Source organism: Rhopilema esculentum, chromosome 4 (assembly GCF_057945365.1).
Source record: "Rhopilema esculentum isolate cy_ngs chromosome 4, ASM5794536v1, whole genome shotgun sequence".
Taxonomy (NCBI): domain Eukaryota; kingdom Metazoa; phylum Cnidaria; class Scyphozoa; order Rhizostomeae; family Rhizostomatidae; genus Rhopilema; species Rhopilema esculentum.
The window spans coordinates 13,246,585-13,263,288 of record NC_142818.1 but is presented as its reverse complement, the minus strand read 5'-3'; the positions used below and the strand labels follow the sequence as shown (position 1 = coordinate 13,263,288).

Here is a 16,704-nt window from a genome sequence, read left to right as displayed (position 1 = left end):
TGTGATTGGGGAAATCTGGAATTCCGGCTAACTGTGATGAGATTTTCAGGTGGTTTCAGGTGATGTCAGGTGATTTCGGGTCGTTTCAGGTGAATCAGTAGCGTAGCGATGGGGAGGTGTGGTACATGGAATTCGCCGTTGCCAACCCCCGTTATCCACAATCATGTTGCTACAACATCCTTTGTTATTTATCACTAGTGAGTAGAAAAATGCTTTGTATCGTTAATTTATATAAGTTTGTTTAGAAATATAATTGTGTGTCAGTTTAACCTTGTAATCATGGAGTGTGAATCATAAGTTTATTTAAGTTGAACTAGCATTTATGCAATGATATAATATCATTGCATAAATGCAGAAGCGCCGAAGGCGCTAGATGTCTAACTCACGGGTACGCTGTGAGGCAAATTTGTTTACTTCCGCCATTTTTAATAGTGGCAAAAAGGAACTTGCTCGATACTGAGCCCTTATAAATTTGGCAAAAGTAAGGATTGATTTCGTTCACTTCTCTTTCGAATATCGATGTGAAATTTGGTGAGTGGCCTTACATTACACGGCACTTAAATTTATGAATTGATGTTATTATTGGAAAAATAAGCCGTCATTCGTAAATTCCAAGCATTTACAGTCGCGGTGCTTGCTGTTTCATTTAAAGCTTCAAGGCACTGGGCACGAAAACTTTTCGGGTTTACCTCAGTGTCCTTGGCAACGCTTAATTAACTATCTTAGCATTGTTATCTAATTTGTTGTATATCTATTGTAATCTTAGAAGTTGAATACCTTATAAACTTGTACGTTTGTTGCTGAATGGAAAAGTTTTGAGTTTGAGTTTGCTGCGGTGTTTTAGGTCTCGTCGAAATTCCAGAAAATAATGATTGAAATGTTTTATAACGGATCCAGTGACTATGTTTAGCCACTCAATGTATAATCTTCTTAACACATTTGTACAAAGATGTGATTTAGTTACTTTTTTTTTCTTTCTTTGCAGAAACTGCTATGAAATATCTAGGCCTAACTCTAGAAAAAACCGAAAGTAGGTCATAATTCAATGCTTGGATACTAATAATAGAATCTAAATATAGTAACCAATTTTTGATTTTAGATAATCATTGATATTTTTGGACTTTTTCAAAACCACACTCGTTGCTTGTAATACTTCTTCAGCACAATGCGTCCCTCCTCGCATTTTTAGGCCTATAAAATACCTCCGGGTTACATTTTCACGACAAAGATTACTAATTTGGTCTTACCAAGAGGAAAAAGAAATTTAAATCATATCAAATTTCTTTTCTACAAATTCAATTTGACAAACTAAATATAAAACATTCGACTTTCATACTCATGCCATATTAGGTTCTGATCGACAGACAGAAAAATTCAAGAATTATATATTTAAAATCGTCTATGTTATTAGATAATAGATCATTTATATGAAGATAAAAATTGCAAGCACATATACTTTTCAGCTCATAAAAACACGACAGGCCACTGCTATATTCCCCCCGTAACTGCCTAAACTAAAAGAGCCATATTTTTTTAAAATTCTGTTTAAAAACCCCAAAAAATTGTTATGTGTTGTTTACTTATAACTCCTCTAACTACCTGCATAAGAAAAGGCACTGAAAGAGTTGTGAGCCACGAGAAAATCATTCATTTAAACAAGCAATTTTCCATACTGAACTCTATTGCAGCTCGCTTTTTGCCACTATTTAAAATGGGGGAAGTAAACAAATTTGCCTCACTCGGTAGTACGCAGCATGACCCAAGTCAGACATCTAGCGCCTTCGGCGCTTCTATACCAATGCATTTATGTCTTTATATATTCGTAGTGCTGTCATTTGCACTACTTCGAAGTGCCATACTGTGCATACGCGGTTCAAGAAATAGGCAAACAAAAGTTCAAGTGGACACAGCCAACATAGAAATTGTACAAACAGTATCCCGGATTGATTAGTTAAAATTGTTGGGAAAAATAAAAAGATTCAAGTTTTTCAAGTTTTGTTCTAAACATTTGTGAACCGGCGGCCTTTCGGTATATAAACAGCGCCAAATGTTGAATCATTGATGAGAATTTATTTGTTCAAAAAAAAAAATTTATGTCTTTATATATGGAAACGAGGCTAATAAATTATCCAATTGGAGGTGCTTGTGCATTCCTCCCTAAGGGCCTATCTGGGATCGATCCCGTGTAAAAACATAATGTTTTGGGATCGATCCCGTGTAAACACAAGCGAAATTTACCGATCGATCCAACAGTACAGTTGTTTGGAACACTCAATATCAGCGTATTCTGGACATACTTTTTGAGCAATTAATAACACCTCCTGTTATGGCATATCAAAATTTTTTGGACACTTTTATACTGAATATTGTTGCATCTGAAGTGCGGCTTGGTGCAGTTTTGTACCAACGACAGAATGGGTCTTTAAGAGTAATCGCATACGCATCTCGTACTTTGTCTCCTGCTGAGAAAAACTATTATTTACATTCTGGAAAACGTGAATTTTGGCGTTAAAATGGGCCATATGTGATCAATTTCGCGATTATTTATATTATGCCACCTCTTTTACTGTTTATACTGATAATAATCCTTTGACTTATGTACTCTTATCTGCAAAATTGAATGCTAGTGGATTACGATGGATTAATGAATTGGCTGACTTTAATTTCATGATAAAGTACCGCCCAGGGAAAGCGAATAAAGACGCTGATACCCTTTCCGGGATTCCAATAGATTTTGAGTCTTATATGAACACTTGCACTTAAGAAACTTTGCCAGAAACAAGAAGTGCAATAACAGGTGCCGTTAACATGATAGCTAATAGTCAGTCGAATTGGGTAGTACCCCTAACATCCAATGTTGATGTTTTATCCATGGGCAGCACAATTTCTCAGTTAAACTATTGACAAAAATGTTTTAATCCAAGCCCAGCTTAATGATCTTGTTACAAACTGAATCATTCATTTCGTTAACACCGGAAAAAGACCATCCTCTCAAGAAATTTAGCTAGAATCTTCTGATGTAAAATGCCTTTTGCGTCATTGGAATAAATTCGAGATCAGTGATGGTACTCTTAAACGTAATACCGGTGTGACCAAAAGAATCGTTCTGGCAAAAATACATCAAAATTTGGTAATCAAAGAGCTTCATGCAGAAATGGGTCATTTAGGTACAGACCGGGTCTTAGATCTTGCTAGACAACGTTTCTTCTGGCCATGCATGCAAGTAGATAAAGACTATTACATTCAACATGTTTGCAGATGTATCAGACAAAAACGCCCATCTGTCCAGCCGAAAGCTCCATTGCAACCAAACCAATTACCACCACATTTCCTTTTGAAATGAATTCCATTGATTTTCTGCATTTAGAACGTAGTAAAGGTGGTTACGAGTACATCTTAGTTATCATGGAAAACTTCACAAGATTTGCTCAAACGTATGCTACAAAGAGCAAATCAGCTAAAACAGCCGCTAAACAACTGTATGACGATGTTATTTTGCGATTTTGCGTCAAAGAGCCGTATCTGAAAACAAGCTGTTTAATAATTTGCAGCAATTATGTAATATAAAACATTCTCGTACGACACCTTACCACCCACAAGGCAATGGACAAGTCGAGCGCTTTAATAGAACTTTACTAGCAATGCTTCGCACCTTACCAGAATCGCATAAAAGCAGTTGGCATGAACATCTTAATAAAGTCACCAGCGCCTATAATTCTACCCGTAACAACTCGACAGGCTATTCTCCTTTCTTCTTATTATTTGGTTGCCATCCTCGTTTGCCTATTGATATGATTTTCGACACTGGTCAACAGTCAATTGCAAGAAAACATAGCGAGTACGTTGAGCAATGGAAAAACGCAATGGAAGAAGCCTATGCCATTGCACGAAAACATTCAGTTGCAAGCGGTCAAACAAACAAACTGCGGCATGCTATGAAACCACAAGCAGTCGAATTGCAACCAAATTACCGCGTACCTTTTCGCATTTTATAGGAGAGGGGTGGTCCTGGTAAACTTCTTCCATTCTGGGAAAAAGATATCCACAAGGTGATTAGAAGAAAAGGTACTTCTCCGGTGTACGAGGTTCAGCGTGAGAATGGAACAGGTTCTGTTCGAATTCTTCATCGAAAAGGTACTTCTCCGGTGTAACGATCTTCCTTGTAACGATCTTCCTGCAGCAGAAGCAGATGATGGCACTCGGGTTCGTCGTGGTGGCCAAACGCGTCATAAACAAATGAAATCTCGACGCAGTCATCAGATTTATTCTACTACTTCTTCTTCTTCAGAAAGCGGTTCAGCTGATGACACTTACCTTGTTGCTGTTCACCAACCAATGAAGGAAAGGGAACCTGCAGACATGTTCGAAGAATGTACATCAAACGACAATAGACAGCAAAGTTAAGATGCCTGTGTAACACAAGACACGGTCGAGTCCGAAGAAACAATCGATATCGTAGAACATGCGGATGTACCAGAAACCTCTAGCGTTGATGTTCCACACCTCGCGCCAGAACCTTATCGTCGTTCAACGCGTAATCGCCAACCGCCAAATCGTTTCGGATATTATGCCCCTGGACAATCTCTTTTAGCTCAAACTGTAAAAAATGTAAATAGTCAACCATCAAGTCAAATGTAAATAGTCAACAAAATCGTTTGTATACCATCGTTTCCGTTTACCGTTGCGTCAATGCCTTGGACTATGCAATCGGTTCGTTCGCAGTCGTTTCCGAAAATCGCATTTTATTAACAGATTGTTTAACGATGATAACACTTACTTTATTTCATTACATTTCATACTGTTTTTATGCAACATTCGTATCGAACTACGCAAAATAATTCAGTAGAACAGTACTGGTCAAAATAGCTTTGTCTCCTCGTTCTCAGCTACTTCGGTTATCGTGATTGCGTCAGATTGCGTTGATTGGGTACAAATTGGCCATTTGAACCATAAACATTCGCATGTGACGTAAAAGAAACATTGACTTTCCATTATTTGTTTTGTTTGTTCTTTTACTTTGAATTCTAGGGTGCTGGGATCCACATGGATCAAACAAAATTTCAAACAAGAACAATAGACTTTGCCGTTATTTACTTTAAAGTTTCAGATTTACGAAGTGCAGCTTCAGGTTGATTATATTTGGAAGAACTTTCAGAACTTTATGCCTATGAAGACTACGAAGTCTGATGTTATCATGTCGCGGACGACATTATCTTTAGAGGGGGAATATGTAGTACATGGAATTGGCCGTTGCCAACCCCCGTTATAGACAATCCTGTTGCTACAACATAACCTCTTTTATCTCTGCTATTAATCACTACATATGGGGTAAAACATTACCCTATAAAAACCAAGGGTTACATGTGCAAGGACGGATTTAAGCAACAATGATTGGGGGTGTACACACTAATTGGATTTTGGTGCCACATTCTCAGGTTACTAGTGAATTATGGAAACGCCCATTTTTAAAATCCGGTTTTTAACTTTAAGGTAAAGAAGATAAGAAGATGGACAAATTCAAATATTTGGCGTCGTTTTGTTACTACCGAAAAAGGATTTTTAACCGAACGGAAGCAAAATTTACCAAGAGACACAGAATTATTGTGGGGGAGGGGAGAGAAATATAGCAAAAACTCTGGTCTAGAGCAATGTTCTTTGTTCACAAAGGCCCTCAATGAGAACTTGAAAAAACATTTGTTATTAGCACGTGACCCAAATAAGGGGCAAGTTATCTCACGATGACAGACGCAGACGGTTTTGAATTAACGTCTGTTTGGGCCAAAAAGCCAAGATTTGAAAAGTTATTAAAGAAAACCGAAGAGAGGTTTTGGGAAAATCAGATTTTGCCAAAATTCGGGGCGCTAAAGATGTTCTCAAATTACTTGTAACCTTTTGCAAACTATGAACATCAGTGTAGCAGACCAAGGTCTATCGATTGAACTTAAAATAATATTTTGTCAATATCCTGTGGTAAGTTATTAGGGACGTGTCATAAAGTATCTACGAGAGGGCGGAGGGGAGATGTGGCTTTATCCAAAAAAATTTCATAGCCCCTATAAAAAGGGACAGAAAATTTCCATGGCTCATTGTGAAAGGGCATATGTTTTTTGCGCCCCATGTCAAAACTTCATGGTTTATTTTTCAGCGTGCTGATAGCATTTAGCTATATAGATGTTTTATTTTGTTTTTATGTTTTCATCATGACACTAAAATTGTTGCTATAAATATCTTGAACCATTATTTACACTAATTCACGCTAGTCTATTGTCACTAAATATGTTATCTAAATGAAACGAACTCTGTTTTAGTTTGTGGTACTCTGTTGTAGAAACGATCACCTTTTGTTTTTATGAAGATACTCTCAGGAGCAAAGTCATCATTATTTTCACTTTCACCATTACTGTCTTCATCTCCCTATTCACTGACACCATCGTTACTGACTGTGGCAGGAATCACAATGGCCTTTCCTTGAAAAAGAAATTCCCTGAATCGATTGCAAAGAGCTCAGAAACAAAGAGCAGAAATACCAGGCCAGCAAAAACAAGTAACATCTGATCTTAAATATTTTGTAAAAAAGGTGCTTTCAACAAAAATCAAAAACAGTTTTAATAGAATTCATAATTGCGTCTAGATTTTCTTTCTTAGTAGAAATGAATTATCGATACAATCAAATTTCTTGATTTTACTTTTACAGAACAAATCTGCCCATTCTTTTTTTCTCATGTCCTCAAAAATTTTCTTTTCGTCAGTTTCTTTTCCTTCCACATCGCTAGGGATTTCTCTCTTTTTGCAGTGTTCCTGAGAAATTTGTTGTTAACAAATAGACCTTGTGAGCCACGTTTAGGCAATAGAAAAAACGAAACTCCGTCAATTTGTGCTGGCACCAAGTTATTCTGGATCAGGTTTCTCGATCTATATCCTAAGCCAAGCTGTTTCTCGTTGTACAACTTAGACAATGACCGATTTCTTTGATCTTATTTCCCATATTCAAATTTAAATATGTCTTCTATGGTAAAGACATAGCAACCAAGCTAAATCTAAAGGCATTTGTAAGGGATTACTAAGCACAGTTACTTACAGAATGAGTGTTTGTGAAAAGGCTATTGGACAACCTAGGAAGTCTGAAAGCAAGTCAATCAGTTTTGCATATGGAGAGGAAGAAGGCAAAAGAGGAAAAGGACAAAAGTAAACAGAGAACATCATTTTCATGCTTTCAGAGAAAAATGGAAGCACCCCAGGAAAGTTCAAGCAGTTTTGAAAGTTCATCTTCAGATTCTGACTGTTTCTAACCATATTTGAACTTTTCTTTTGCAGTCAATGACAGCATCATATAATTCTAGAACTTTCAGTTGGATTTGCCCAAAAAAAAGTTGTGGCCCATTAAGAATTTGCAAGTATTTTTGTGGCCCATTGTGAAGTAGTGAAAATTTTTGGTGGCCCCGGTCTACATCCTCCGCTCCCCTGCAGTAGATACTTCATGACACATCCCTTAATTGAAAACCGGAGGGTTGTTTTCACCAATCGCACATTTTGTCTCAGTTTCGGAGGCTTTTATATTAGCTGGAATTTATTTTTGTACATGAAAATTGAAGTAAAACTGTGGAATTTGTAATTTTTGAAACTCGAATAAGTCTTATAGATGAGAAAATTAAGATGAGAAAAGTTATAGATGAGAAAAGTTATCAAAGGAAAACCAGAGGGTAGTTTGCTAATACTAATAATATATCTCGCCAAATCTCCGTTTACCACAAACACAGATTGCCAGGAAAGACGTCATGTGCAGTATAGTACCACAGGCTAATTTTCACTTAAGTTTGAAAAAGTCCAGCCAATCTCTCGATTTCTATCTGGCCTTTTGCTTTGCTTTTAGAATTTGTTCCATTCCTGGAAGGTGTCGTTGAATTTTTCGCATTTCCATAAATGTTCTAAGTTTTCTTCATGTAATCCACACCTTCTGCGACTTATATTATCATATTTTCCTTTGTAATTAGTTTTCAAATCGGTCATGTTTAGTTTCAATTTTAGTAACGTTGATCCCTTTTTATGTTTTATACATTCTTTTATTCCAAAATTGCCTTTCTTAATGAACTTCATCTTTGCTTTATCGCTATTCTTAACTTGCTGCTCTATCTTCTTTACGATTTTGCCTTTTACTACTTTGTTCCAATCTTTCCTTTATAGATCTGAAATTTGATCAAGTTATTCATTATTTCATAATATCGTCAGAGCGAATCGTCAGAGCGGTGAGCGACAAATAAATTGTGTTGTTGCTGTTGTTAGAATAGCGGGAATCTATGGTTGATAGAAGAGACAGAGAAATCAAGCTGAAACTACCAAGGAATAGTGAGATTGATGTAAGTCTTGAATAAACAAAGAAACTTTCCATTATACAGACGAAGTCTTACAATGATAGGTCGCTCTTATTTCATGGAGTCGAGTGATTATAGAAGTAAATCTCTGCATACAATGGGAATGGGCCTTTTACGAAGAATACGCGAAGAAGAAGTTATTCGTTTCATTTTGTTTATTTTCTCCGTTGTTCGTTTCATTATTAATGTTTTGGCATAAAAGTAAGCTTGAAATATGAAATACAAGTAAAACACAAGCATTTATAATGTGGTACATAATATGTGGATGACAGTGTTCATCCGAAAACGGAGTAAACAAACAGGCCTAGTTTGGCCGGCTGTTTGCTATTTGGTATTTGTTTAGCTATTTTGCAATTTAGCTTTTTTTGATCAGTTTTCATAATAAATGATAAAAAATTAATTTCGTTTTTATATTTAGCTATCCATTGCCTTGATTATTGGAGTTAATGTCTTGAATTCCTGCGATTTTTCATCTAAAGGTATTCGACAAAGAAATATGTATGAAGTACATGCTCACCCAATTCTTCAAAGGTACAAAGCTCATGTATGCTCTGGAGCAACAGTTTTTAACATCGCTACACTTGCTCTAACGTACATCCTTCCACTTCTGGTGGCATACTTTAGCCAAGGTTTGGTGTACATTTTTCTTATTATGTCATATCCCAACTACAGTTGCTAAAATTGTTTACTTATAATAACAGAATTTGGAAATGTCTTATCCAATTGGAACTTGTTTGGCTTTTTTGAATAGAATAATGATTTTAATACGTTAAATCCTTGAATAAGCCTCTAGGAGTGGTGCTTTTTCAATGGTGTGGCCTTGTTGGTAATATTGAGGATAAGAATTCTTATACCAGCTATTCTTTGTTGAATTTCAAGGGTCTTCAAGATTAGAGAAGCTTGACAAATTTGTATAACTTATCAAGAGCAAGTAAGAGACCTCCTTTGCTAAGAAATAAAAACTTACTGAAATAGAAATTTAATTCTTTATTTCAGCTAACCAATGAAAGAGGCACCACACTTCCTTTAAGACTGTCTTGATATTTTCGTAATGACCAGTAAAGAAGATAGTATGGGATTATCTAGTTAAATTCATGTTGAAGTAGCTGGCAACCTTTAAAAGCTCACAAATAATTCAAAAAGGATCCATTGGGACCTACACAAGTTATGAAACAAAACTTTAGGTTTCCAAGGCTGGTCTTCAAGCCTCAAAGACACTTTGTGTCTTATTATATCTATTGCATATCTTGCATATATTTATATCTAGAGGGAGACAGTAATCTGACCTGGACTGCTGGTATAACCCCTTGAATAGAAGCTAGATACAAAAAGTAGGATCTCAGAATGTTGTGAGAAGGTTCTAAAGAGGGCAGTGATTAGAAAAGAGGCATAAGAGAAGGAAAAATTTTTCCCCTGCTCTCTATTGGGCCTGCCCCCCCCCCCCCAATCAGCGATGTCATGAGAAAATTCCAGGGCTTTGTCAGATAATTGACAACCGTTTAACGTGTCAACATTACTCCAAGAAATCGTCCTGAAAAGAAATTTTAAGCTAATTTAAGGGGTGTAATTGCCAAATTTTCATATTTAAGTATTTTTCTAAAGAAATTCCTTCACATTTTTATCAAGACTTTTATTAGACTTTGTGTTTTATAAGGATTTTGGTTGAAAGAGAGCACTTACAGAGAGCAACCAGATGTTCATTTTAAACATCAAATGTTGATACTAGCTCATGGGACTGATGCTAACACACTCATCACTTACAGCACTTTTCAGAATTACAACAATTTGATGTCCAACCATGTTAGAATCCCATTCATTCAGGTTTGTTGAGATTCTGCTACTGGGCTGTAAAACTGTCACATGTCAGTATATCCAATACAATTTATGCTTACCCTGTCTACACTGGCATCCAGAAGAGCAGCAGCTAGGTGCTAAAAACTGGTATCTAGTTTTTCCAAACTTGCTACTTATGAATACTTTTGATAATAATTTAGATTAACAAAGATTAATTTTGTAAAAGTGTTAATGAGATTTTGATTGGCAAGATCACTTGTAAAGGTTCACTTGCTCTTTGAAGTTTTAGTGGTGTAAAATTTGAAAAACTTTTGTCTTTTTTTAAAAAGAATTAAAATACTTTTGTTACTAAGGAATCAATAGTCAGTTTTTTTTTTGTTTCTTACAGTCACATGAAGTAGATAACAACCGCGATGGGAAAAATGACAAGCTTAATTTTGAAATTCAAGTGCCAATCAAGGGAGCAGAAAACATCCATTCTATACAGATCTTGCTATTCTTTGATTACAAACTACATGTAGGTATTCAAAAGTTTAAGCTTGACAATTTCAAAGATAGCTTTGAACCAATATTTCTACCTCTTGAAATTGGTAGCCAAAGTAGTTCACTATATAATATTTCTACATTTACATTCACAAAGTATTTGGATAGCTTAGATTAAAGAACTCCAATGTGTACATCTCAAGGCCTAAATAATTTTTATGGTTTTTATTTTTGCAATTTTTTGGCATGCTTAAGGCTTTGAAGCTTCAACAATATATTGTGGAAATTTCATTGAAATTGTTGCCATTCTTTTTAATGACAAAAGATTTTTAGAAAATTTTTGAAAGTTTAGTACATCAAATGTCTTCGAAATTTTGAAGTTGTCAGAATTATTTTTGGAAGTAAGTGTGGTTGTGAGTGATCTAGAATTTTAAAATGTAATGCAGAAAACCAAAGTATATTTTTAATGTTTTAAACTTTTATTGATGCCTGCGACACAGCTATATAACATTATGAATATAGTATTGATACCAGTTTGAGTTTTAAATTTCTGATGGTGCTCTTAGCCAGTCATATTTAGAAAAGCTAGTTTTAGAAATTAGACTAGATTAAGTGAGGTTGATCAGCTCACTTTCTCTTGCTTTTCTTCCCTCCTTTTTCGCTGCTCCGAAATTACATAAACAATGTGTGGTAGGGACAAATGCTGCATGTTTTACTTTGAAGATAATGTTATTTTGTTATATCTGCTTATTGATTTTATGTTTGTTTTAGAGATTTGCTTCTGTTCAGATGGAATCAATGGCATATGTGCATTATAGCTCTCCTCTTTCTGGTGCAGAATTTTCAACTGAAGGTGATCTAACGCTGAAACAGAATTTCCCTCTACCCCACAACAGTGTTTACACTGTATATAATGTAAGTTTGTTAATGAAAATACCTCTCCAATTAAATCTCTACCAACCTGATTGGTAGTGCACTTTCAAATGCATTTTGATTAGATGACGGTGTGTTCTTGGTTGCCAATTCTAGCTACTTACAAGAAGAGCTGTATTGTGTAAGCTATGAAGGTGCTCCATCTTGCTTGCACCTTGGTAGTAACAGTAAGTTCTTAAAGGCTGCCCACCTGAGTCATGAAGTGCAGCTATGATAAAAAAAGTTTTCTATTGACTGCAATGATTATTTCTTGATGTAGGCACTTTTGTTACAAAGGTCAAAACCGGGAACTAATCACATGTACCAATCCTCTTCTCAAGGTATTTTCGATTTCCACCCAAACTTCCATTCATTTTTAACGTCGCAGATGAGACTTTCACTAAGTCGGAAGCTCAACGAAATAACACCCCTACCGTAAATCCTCGAATTGACCCCCCTCGAATAAGCCCTACCCTAGAACTACAAATTGTCAATAAGCCTCCCCTCGCTTAACCCCACACTGCTACCATACCTAGCCCCCACTGCGAATTTGCCCCCTCTCGATATGTTGATTTTTGCCATATGAGCTTGACGTTGGCGTTTTATTGAATTACTACAAAAATGCGAGGATTTACGGTACATGGCAATTTTACAGGGTGGTTGCACAACATTGCTCATAAATACATTTTACAGTAGGTGGGCCTCAGCTTGTTCTCAATTTGTGCTTAACATTTGACCAATTTTGAGGAACGTGTTCTGGAAAAATTGTTCTTATAAAAAGGAGTTCCTGTTTTCGGCGGTAAATTTTTAAACTCTCACTCCCCTACTCTGGACAGTCAAGTTACGCCACTGATCTGATTTAACGTGACCCAACTGCACTCAGGTAGCCAGTAGAAAATAATAAATGGCTTTTATTGGAAGTTAATCAAATTGAATTGAATAGAGCAGATCCGTCTTGTAGTATCAGACCTCGGCCTAAACCGCAGTTCGAAATTTATTTAAAGGCAGGCAATACTTGGCGTCATTTATAATGTCTTTGTTAACAGCTCCTTAATTATAGTTTTAGTTGATTTATGAATTGATTTTTAATGCACTATGCTCTTCATAATTTGGCTATTATAATTTTCCTTAGGTACCGATCGTGAAAAACAGCAGCATGTCCATCGAGGACTATGAGTTGAGAAGAATTTTCACATCCTATAAATCAAGAAATAGTGAGTAACCAACTATTCGATTAAAACTTAGCATAATATTTTAGAGATCGGAAATTATCAAATTCCATCTATTCACATTGTTGCAGCTAATGCTTTGATAATGTATGTTTGTAAACTTCCTTTTGTCACAACCTTTTTATCTATTTTATAGCAAATGTACTTAAATTCTTTTCCCTTTCTTTAATGTTCCATTTTATCATATCGAATTTTATATTTTATATGATTTCTACTTTAGCTTGAAATCCGGTTTCGATAAGCCATGCTTCAGATTCGTTTTTAAAAATAAATTGAATGATTAATTTTCTAATTACCGCCGCACCTAGCTGCCGCAAAGTCTTTTGATATGTACGATTTTCTCTGAGAATTTCAGTAAATCCTTAATGGCCGCCAAAAAATATTTCTAAATATGCGAAAACAGTGAATTATTTTGCTTATTTGCTGAAATATATAGTTTTCTAACGGATTACTGCTGTTTCAGTGTAGTTCATAAATTTTAGAACCAAGACCAAACTACACTGTTTCGAAAGAGAACAAGCTTACTATCACTATCTGGGCCTATTTTGGGTCTATTATATCGATTTTTCACTAATTAAACTTTAGTATAAGGTTCTTTTAGATTATCTGTTATCTAAAACCATTGACCCCCTTCAGTTTCAACAGACTACATTTCGAACTATCCCGTATGGAAGGCTGGACGAAATGCAGAATCACAGTTTGTTATCAAGGGAATAATTCACTATCCCGAAGAGACTATATTGTATCCTTTTCTACTGCGTCGTTAATTATGCTGTCACTTCTAATTATGCTTTTATGTTAGGCCAAGATGGCTTGTATACATAAATACATATCAAGGGGAAATTGAAGCCAGGCGAAATGGAAAGTATCCCCTCCATGGAAAATGTTGCTTTACTCCACTTTGTTCAACCATCTTCATCCGGTTTGAATTATTACCCGAGAACATCATTGTATTATCTTCTCAATTTTTCATTTGAGAATAGCACGTTACTACAAGGTTACAATTTTGATGGCCAAAAAAATTACGTTAATCTTAATTTTAACAACAAGTTCTGAACGTTAATCAACATTTTGTGTACGAGATTAGATGTGTACAAGATGCAACAACATGTGACCAAGGAATAGGGACACAATTGGAAGGCTAATTGTGGTTTTACAAAAGTTGCATTTGGATAAAATTTATAAAAGAGCAAAGGATGGCCGAAATTTTTTAACTATCTTTGAACAATGAAATTCTTTGTCAAATAATATAGCCAAAAGTCTGAGCATACTACAAAGGCGTCTGACTTTGTATAAACCAGTTGACTTACATATAGCTTAGTTAAAGCCAATCAAATCGCAGTATAATAAAATTTATCTCAGCATTTCGTCAGCAGTTTTCGGTCTTGCTCATCACTACAGACCCTTCCTTTTAACAGCCTCTTCTTTTTTTCAGGCAATATCAACATTCATTGCATTTGTAGGAAAGCATTTTCAATTTGCAATTTTTAAATGCCTTTCCATCAAAAAAATGTTTCCTCAACCTTCATCAGATACCGCCCTGGCTTTTGGCAACTCATTAAAGTGGCTTGGATCCAGTATCTGGCGGTGCTTTTCATTTTCCTGTTTGTGTTTGGCGCAGTACGAAGACTTATTTTTGAAAACCAGATCGTACTCACAGTGCCACAGAAAGTCAGCGTTCGAACTTTTCAAAGCTGATCCTGTTCAAGCTTGACTGCTGATTTCTCGTAGAGTTATCGCACTTCACAAATTGGAAAGAATTGCCAACCAGTCTGGGGATTGTGTGTCGTGGATTTTCCAAGGGTCTCCAGGCATCTTCTTATATGGTTGTGTTTTTTTCTAGGCCTTATCTCTTCCACAATTTGGACGTATTTTGCTCACTTTCTCGGTCATAAAAAACTCCTCTATAACAAACTTAAGTTTCTAATACCGAATTATTCTAAAGTAAGTGCCTTCTGTCGAATCTTATCGGTGATACTGCCTGGAGGTCAGCGAGGTCATTGAAGTCTGCTATAGTTTATGTTAAAAATGGTTCGTTTTAGTTTAATCATATTTATGTTTGGCTAGAGACATTAACAAGGAGCATTGCGGATGTTATTCAAGCAATTTTGAAACTGAAATAGAACAGAACGGCAGCTTATTGAAAAGATACAGTGAAAAGAAGGACGCTATAAACGATGTGCATAGTGGGTAGACAGTTTCTGCTGGGATGTTTTAACTCCCAATAACAATGAGATGTTATGACAGTCTTAATGTTAGAGGCTCTTGCGCAACCGGCATGCCTAGCGGCAGCTGTCTTAAGAAGTTAATTGTGTTTTGCATTTGCATACAGTACGAAATTAGGCCAGTTTTGAAAATATAGTCGCAAAGCATGCCGGTTGCACAAGAGCCTTTAAGCATGTGTGTTCCTGGTTTCCAATTAGTTATCTGTTGCGTCCGACCGTATTCTAGCTGTGCTACTACGTTTTAAAGTGATCATCGTCGTTAATGGATGTTTCTAAAATCAGTTTGATTTTTCGTCGTTGTCATCTTATTGAAAATTTGCATGAACTTTGCAACCGGTTGCATTCTTGACCTCGATGCTGAAAAGTTCTAAACTTTTAATCTCGTTCAAGCAGGTGGTTAACCTTAAATTAGCTATGGAAATTTATCTGCCAGCAAAAAATCGGATTTCCTTTGCAATTTTCCCGCTAGGAAGATAAAATTTCATCTTGGTAATTTTTAACTTATGGTGTGTTTAATGACTCTTCCGAATTCATTATATCGACATCTGCTTTTTGTTTTAATGCTGCCGCTGACTGCTCGCAAGGCATCATGGTTATCCTCTAAAGGCAATGTCGTGCGCGAAAAGACCTTTGGTTGCCCGGAAATTTACTGTCCGCGTACTGCGTGAATATAATTGAATGGTTCAGTATATTTTCATGCCGTTTGATCTCCCTGTTATCCCTTCAGTGAATGTATTGGACAATCAGGAGGCGTTTCAGACAAGATAGCTTCGGGCTTAATGTTTGCTGACGCTAAAGGGAGCTCGATCAAATATATATATTTATCCTATCTCCACGACACAAACTCGATTACTCAATTAAGATGGTGAGAGGCGCGCAAATAGTAGATCTGTCTCTGTTGCAATAATCTCTGCAAGGGCTGTAGTTAATATTCTCTGTGAAAGCATTAAAATATTCAAGAAAATATTAGTGAATTTCCAAGCAAACAGTTAGGCAGAAATTCGATTTATAACCAAAATTGAGAATCAAGGGAGACGTAATAGATAATATTTATGTTGAATCTGAAACAGCTGGGAGGAGGATTTAATCTGAAAGCTGCTTAAAGAAAACATATTATTAAATAATCATAACAATAAATATTTCATAAGAAGGAAATTTATAGTTTTTGAAATGAAATTGGCTTGTTTTTTGACCCGCGTCCTCATCATGTTTAAAGATTTCAGATGTTTAAGAGACTCGACCTTTCCAACTAAATTGCCACAAAGCCTGGCTCCATTCATTTATCTTGTGCACAAATCATTAGAGAAGCAATTTGTAGATAGCTCCTAATCCAAGGAGGGTTTTACTTGTCAGAAAAAGAGTGCTTGCAAAGATTTAGCGATGTCAACATATTTTTTGCGAATGGCTCTTAAATACCATAATTAAAACCTGAATTTCGCTGTTTGAATTTGTAAGTAGTGTTCATATAAGCGCTTATGCTATATGCTGCTGTATTACCTTGCGTTGCAAGCAATGTCTGGATATGCATCATATCAAACGGTTTTCAAACCATCATTACATTCCCGAAAAACTCCTTCTAATCATGGTGATCTTTGTAACCTGTACAGTTTCATTAGACACGAATATTAATCAACCAATGTGAAACGTAAAATTTTATCTCCAGAACGCAAAGGTTCATTAAAAGTACGAAAA

The 16,704-nt window shown here is 35.9% G+C and overlaps 1 protein-coding gene across 1 annotated transcript; it reads left to right on the top strand.

Moving 5' to 3' along the window:
• Positions 1–272: 272 nt before the first annotated feature.
• Positions 273–15,548, top strand: LOC135690484 (transmembrane protein 231). Its single transcript, XM_065208049.2, has 9 exons — positions 273–531; positions 8,281–8,354; positions 8,849–8,998; positions 10,024–10,190; positions 10,552–10,680; positions 11,418–11,561; positions 12,691–12,772; positions 13,424–13,529; positions 14,320–15,548. The coding sequence occupies exons 3-9, from the start codon at positions 8,866–8,868 to the stop codon at positions 14,483–14,485; spliced, it is 927 nt and encodes a 308-aa protein (XP_065064121.2). The 5' UTR covers positions 273–531; positions 8,281–8,354; positions 8,849–8,865; the 3' UTR covers positions 14,486–15,548.
• The last annotated feature ends 1,156 nt before the right edge of the window (positions 15,549–16,704 follow it).

Excerpts from the sequence above, each read along its gene's own strand:
- LOC135690484 (XM_065208049.2), top strand. The coding sequence starts at position 8,866 with ATGTATGAAGTACATGCTCACCCAATTCTTCAAAGGTACAAAGCTCAT. Across the intron at positions 10,191-10,551 it reads TTAGAATCCCATTCATTCAG|TCACATGAAGTAGATAACAA; the intron begins GTTTGTTGAGAT and ends TGTTTCTTACAG. Across the intron at positions 13,530-14,319 it reads TATCCCGAAGAGACTATATT|ATACCGCCCTGGCTTTTGGC; the intron begins GTATCCTTTTCT and ends AACCTTCATCAG.